At 42.0% G+C, this 6,517-nt stretch overlaps 1 protein-coding gene and 1 long non-coding RNA gene across 2 annotated transcripts; both read left to right on the top strand.

Moving 5' to 3' along the window:
* The first annotated feature begins 321 nt into the window (after positions 1-321).
* Positions 322-1,558, top strand: TTHV (type-5 thionin-like). The gene is made up of 3 exons (NM_001405778.1): positions 322-621; positions 942-1,013; positions 1,112-1,558. The coding sequence occupies exons 1-3, from the start codon at positions 402-404 to the stop codon at positions 1,213-1,215; spliced, it is 396 nt and encodes a 131-aa protein (NP_001392707.1). The 5' UTR covers positions 322-401; the 3' UTR covers positions 1,216-1,558.
* Positions 1,559-4,084: 2,526 nt separating this feature from the next.
* Positions 4,085-5,224, top strand: LOC123183109 (uncharacterized). The gene is made up of 3 exons (XR_006492433.1): positions 4,085-4,363; positions 4,748-4,825; positions 4,924-5,224. It is a non-coding gene; the product is annotated as an uncharacterized lncRNA (long non-coding RNA).
* The last annotated feature ends 1,293 nt before the right edge of the window (positions 5,225-6,517 follow it).

Below are 6,517 nucleotides of genomic sequence, written 5' to 3'. Positions count from 1 at the left end.
CTTTATTTTGTTTGTGTACCTCACGTCAAAAATGTATTTCATCGTATATTTTTTTATAGAAATGCAGTTAAAAAAAAGCGCCGGCTTGCACGTAACATCCTACTGGATAGCTTCGCGCAGGTCACAGCATTGTCACCGTCTTCGGCTCCGGCCAACTTTGTCCGCGCGCCATCGATCCAACTTTTTGCCCCGTGTGGGAGAAGAAAAGACACTATGGCCCCGGTGTGCTTTGGTTTCACGTGCAACAACCAGTACTCATCTAGGCACTCCCACGACCATCATCTCCTAGTATAAAAATCCCTACCAGGAGCCATGGAACTCACTCTAGTCTCATCTGTCCTTCAACCAGAAGCCCCCATTAATACTTGTGCCTTCTGCAAGAGAGCCCGGCAACCATAGCCATGGGAGGAGGCCAAAAGGGTCTGGAGAGTGCGATCGTGTGCCTACTGGTGCTGGGGCTGGTCCTGGAGCAGGTGCAAGTAGAGGGCGTGGACTGCGGCGCAAACCCCTTCAAAGTGGCCTGCTTCAACTCTTGCCTTCTCGGTCCTAGTACAGTGTTCCAGTGCGCAGACTTCTGTGCTTGTCGACTCCCCGCGGGCCTGGCCTCTGTACGCAGCTCCGGTAAAGACAGACAACTCGCTACTTCTAATTTATATACTATCTCCTTTTCAAAGTAGATGTGATCCTAAAAAAGTGTAATGTCAAACTAAAAAAAATTCCAAGTTTAGCTATTAATACAATAAACTATTCTGAATTTGTTAGTTCATATTTGTATGATAAGATTTGACATGAAGGATTTTTCATTATACTAGAAAAAATCTACCAAAAATTGTTGTGAAAACAGCTAATAAAGAATGAATGATAGAGGCCATCCCATACACAAAACATCGACATATTGTAACGGAGGAATTGTTTATCTCAGATCTACTTCGTTTTGGCAGATGAACCAAACGCCATTGAGTATTGCAGCTTGGGATGTAGGTCTTCCGTGTGTGACAACATGATCAACACAGGTAAATAAAATCCATCTGAGTATATTTATATTTCATTTGTACATGCAAACTAATTGAAAAGTTAGTTCTTGACGCATACTATCCTATTTTGGCACCAGCTGACAACAGTACTGAAGAGATGAAACTCTATGTGAAACGCTGCGGTGTTGCTTGTGACAGTTTCTGTAAGGGGGATACTCTCTTGGCATCCCTTGATGACTAATAATGCATATGCTTGGTCTTAGATTTCACAGGTCAAAGTTATGTCTCACCATCGTGTTCAATAAAACAGGATCCCATTGAGAGTATCCAAACCAGTGTGTCAGTTTGTTTATGTGCTTGTGTGTATTTTCTTTCGTTGCTCCAATAAAAGATATCATGGTGGATGTCATATTGATGCCTGCTTGATGTACTGCCATGACTGAGATATAATAATATATGTTGTATCCTTTTCCTATGGATATAAACTCTATGAGCATATGCCTCAAGAGATATTCTTTGGTCTTTGATTTATTTATTTTAGGCTTGACCTCAAGTTGTTTGATGTCTGTGATGTAAACCGTGAAATGGATCTTGTTTTCCGCATTTTCAGTGAACACTTCTCTGCAGTATTCTGTTGATGTGCAGAGGGTTACCTCCTTTTCGAATATTTAGTTGATATTTATGGCATCGATCAAACAAGTCCAGGCTACTACTTCAGATGAAACCGCCCATTTTCTGCAATATTCAAGGACATGTTCGACGCATAGAAGTAACTGCCCTAGTCCCAAGTCAGATGCATGTGTCTAGCAGTCCTCCGTATTTTCACCATGTCTCCGTCTACCATTAGCTGATAACTAGTCGCTTGCGCTTAAACGGGCGGACACTTTTGATATATATTTATCCAAAAGCTTGTATAAATTAGAATTGTTGGGGAAAAAAGATGTTCTATTAGTTTAACAATTTTTTAAATACATGATTAACATTATTTTAAATGTACAAGTGTTGATATCTATATTTTTTGTATACATCAAGAGAATAAACATTTATTTTATATATGTTTAACATTTCTCAAATACATGATTAACATTTTTTCAAACACGTGTTTTTGAACATTGTTGTTCGCATATGTATTAAACAGTTTTTCAATTACGTGTTGAACATTTTTTTCAAATGCTATCACCATTTTTTAAAAGTTGCACAAACATTTTTTAACACTGCACAATTTTTTTCAAAAAATATATTTTGATGTCTACAGTTTTCATACACCATCTATATTTTTTATATACATCATAAAAAATATACACGTTTACCATTTTTTCATATATATGTTTTGATGTTTATTTTTTTTCATAAATGTTGTATATTTTACCTATACATTAGAAACATTTTTCTATACATGTTTTGAATAAGAAATTATACTAGCATCGGGTTTCTCAACATAATTCTAACTTGGCTTTATGTTTTTGAAACCAAAATAGTTAGAACATACATGTCTCATTTGAGACCAAATGTAAGCTAAGTATGAAACAAGCAAATCCATTCATTTCATTTATATATATATTTTAAATAAACCAATCGGGACGACTTTGATTGCAATAATAAGTCACTATCGGTCACTCTAAATGGCACAACATGTTGACCGATATGCTTTGTAACAATCTTACTGCTAACAAATAAATTACCCTTCTTCATTGGTCTCTCAAGATTGTTTATAAGATTTTTTTTTCTAATAGATGCATCACCAACAAAGTTATGACCACATCTTAATATAGGTCATTACTTGCTAGACATCTCTTCAAATAGGTTGGGAGAGCATAATGATTGCATGACTTGAAAACTATCTTGCTCCACTTTTGGATGACCCCCCAACGCCTTGTCTTCATCTTTTTTCTTGATTGTTTGCATAATTACTTTGAAGATCTTTGTCAACCAAACTTTGTTCGGCTACTTGTTGTTGTCATTGAAGCTCGTCAACTTCTATGGCACGGAACTTATAGGGCAGGAAGTAGGTTTCATTAACTTCAGAAAAAAAACAAGCATGACTGTTTTGTTATGTTTTCCATGCCCTTTCTCAATAATGCTTGCCTCTTTGGATTTGATGGATTTAGAATATATACTACTTAATTCGGCTTTTTCAGCCGAAGCATTTTCACGTTCCGAATCCTTCTTTTCATTGATTCTACTAAGTCACAATGCTTCTTTTATTTGAGTCAATTTTTTTCTGTTTGTTCCTGGCCCACGACCGAGTCCGCGAGCAGCCCACGGTCCGACGTCTTGGACAGTGGCACTACTTAGCGACTCGTCAATTAATCCGAGATTAATTAACCATTTCTGACTAGCAAAAATAAGCTTCGGCTCGTTCCCGCAACTCGTGGCGCGCACATGTTGTGACGAGGCGAGGCTTGCGGAGGGGGAGGAGCGCGCGTGTACAACTCCTCTTCCCAAGCTCCCAATCAGTGAGTGCTCCCGATGGCATGTAGTAGAGCATCTCTTATAAAATGGTCTCACAGTCACTCTACTAGCAGTATGATACTATACTAAACTTCCCACCATTTGCCATGCATCTAAATGGGCCTTAGAGACTAACCAAGGATTATTGTCTTATATGGGCATAAGCCCATCTATAATCCAACATATTTAAAACCAAAGTTTTTTTTTCAAAACCATGTTATCCTTTGAAAACTTCAAAAATACCGAGCTGCCAAATGCAGCCCGATCTTTTTAGAGATTTCAATATGGAATATATATGAATGTATATGGACGTATTTTAAATATAGATTCACTTATTTTGCTTTGTATGTATTTTATCTTAAAATCTCTAAAAAGACTTGTATTTAGAAATGAAGGAAATACTAGAATGTAGTAAAAAAAAAAACGCGCCGGCGTGCACGTAACATCCCTACTGGATAGGTGCGCCCAGGTCACAACTTTGTCCGTGCGCGCCGTCGATCCAAATTTTTTATCCCGTGTGGGAGAAGAAACTATGGCCCCGATCTGCTTTGGTTTCACGTGCAACAACCAGTACTCATGTCCACACTCCCACGACAATCATCTCCTAGTATAAAGATCGATACTAATAGCCATCCAAATCTAGCCTCAGCACTCCTTGAACCAAATCCCCCATCATTACCTGTGCCTTGTACAAGAGAGCCCGGCAGCCATAGCCATGGGAGGAAGCAAGAGGGGTCTGGGGAGTGCGATCGTGTGTTTACTCGTGCAGGGGCTGGTCCTGAAGCAGGTGCAACATGTAGAGGGCGTGGATTGCGGCGGGAGCATCTTCTAAGTGGCCTGCTACCATTCTTGCCTTCTGGGTCCTAGTACAGTGTTTCAGTGCACAGACTTCTGTGGCTGTCACCTCCCCGCTGACTTGGCCTTTGTACGCAGCTCCGGTAAAGACACACAACTCACTACTACTTTTTATTTATACTCCCTCCGTCTCATATACTAATTACCGCTCAATCGGATCTATCTAGCACCAAAATACGTATAAATACATATGTTTGAGCGACAATTGATATGCGACGGGGTATATACTACTCTCTCTGTCCCATTGGGACGAAGGAAGTATATACTATCTCTTTTTTGAAGTAGACATGATCCTAAAAGAGTACGGTGAAATTATATTTTTCACAAGTTTACCCACTAACATAATATAAACTATCATTAATTTGTTTAGATGATATTCGTATGATCATATTTGCCATGAATAATGTTTCCATGAACCCAAAAAGTAGTTGTGAAAATACCTAATACAGATCTATTTCGTTTTGCAGATGAACTAAACACCATTGAGTATTGCAGCTTAGAATGTAGGTCTTCCGTGTGTGACAACATGGTCATGGTCAACATAGGTAAATAAAATCCATCTGAATATATTTATATTTCATTTGTACATGCAAACTAATTGAAAAGTTAGTAATTGGCGAGCACTATGTTTTTTTGGCACCAGCTACCAACAGTGAAGAGATGAAACTCTATGTGAAACTCTGCGGTGATGCTTGTGATAGTTTATGTAAGGGGGATGCTCTACTGGCATCCCTTGATCTTGATGACTAATAATGCATATGCATGGTCTGAAATTTCACAGGCCAAAGTTATGTCTCGCCTTCGTGTTCAATAAAACTGGATCCCATTGAGAGTATCCAAACCAGTGTGTTAGTTTGTTCATGTGCTTGTGTCTATTTTCTTTCGTTGCTACAATAAAAGATATCATGATGAATGCCATCTTGCTGCCTGCTTGAGATATAATAATACATGTTGTATCATTTGCCTATCAGTACAAAAAAAAAGACACATCCGTGACATTTTGGGCCGAACAATTTTTTTTCTGTCATACATATGACACTTCTATGACGATAATTATGACAAAACCCGGTATCATCATAGATGTGGTGGGCTCCTACTTCTATGACAAAAAATCATGACAGAAAATGAACTTTTCGTCTGGGCGGGCCGGAGACGCAGCTGCATGACATTCTTTGGGCCATCCATGACGGAAAAAACCGTGGTAGAAGCGAGGGCGAGGAAAATTTCGGGGAGTTTCCGGTTACGGTGGGAGGTCGGGGGCAGAGCGATGCGCGTTTCTCTCGTACACGTACGCGTGTGTGTGCGCGAGGCGTTGGCTCTAACTGAACCCGAGCGAGGCGTTGGGCTCTAACTGAACCCGAGTGATTGCACTGCAGGCTACGCGTTACTGAATCCGAGCGATCGATCGATGGCTGTTACCTGAACCCGATCGAGCGATCGATCGTGTACATGCTACGTGTGCGCCTCTACTACGATACGTGCGCACCTCCACATCGACCAGTATGTACGTACACGTTCGCGACCAGAATGACAATGCTACGTACGCTTCGATCAGGTGGGTCCCGACTGTCAGGCACTTCCTTGCCTGCGAAGATGTAGCTGGTGGGTCCCAGCAGTCAGGGGGGCGAATCATTTTTTTTGCCCGGACGCACTTCCTTGCGTGCGAAGATGTAGCTGGTGGGTCCTAGCAGTCAGGGGGAAATGTTTTTTTCGCGAAATACAGTGGCCTGTCCGGTGGGTCCCAGCTGTCAAGTGGAGGAATCATTATTTTCCGCGTAATAAGGAGGCACTTCCTTGCTGCGGCCGTGGACCCAGCTGTCAGCCTCTCCACGTACACTCCACGTCCGATGGAAGTCGTTCCTTGACCACGTTGACCACGCCGCACCGAGAGCACCAGGGCGGTGGACGACGGCGAGGCCTAGGAAGGGGATGACGGGGAGCCGGGGAAGACGCGGCAGTGGAAGCCCGCGCGGAGAGGAGTACGAGGGTTCACTGGTTCGGCTGCGGTCTGAGGCTGCCGTCGCCGCAGGGCCTGGCCAGCGGTGGGAATAGTAGGGGCGATGAGGCCTCCGCGGCAGCACAGCCGGCCACGGGAGGCAGGAGCATGCGGCACGACCGGCGCTGCTTTGGGCGGCTGGAGCAAGAAGACCAGAGGTTGAAGAAGCACTACGGCCGTTGGATGGACATCGTACGGTCACTGGAGCTAGAATCGTTCATATTGACTAAAGTTGACAAAG

This window comes from Triticum aestivum, chromosome 1D (genome assembly GCF_018294505.1).
Source record: "Triticum aestivum cultivar Chinese Spring chromosome 1D, IWGSC CS RefSeq v2.1, whole genome shotgun sequence".
Taxonomy (NCBI): domain Eukaryota; kingdom Viridiplantae; phylum Streptophyta; class Magnoliopsida; order Poales; family Poaceae; genus Triticum; species Triticum aestivum.
This window is presented reverse-complemented; position numbering and strand designations above follow the sequence as displayed.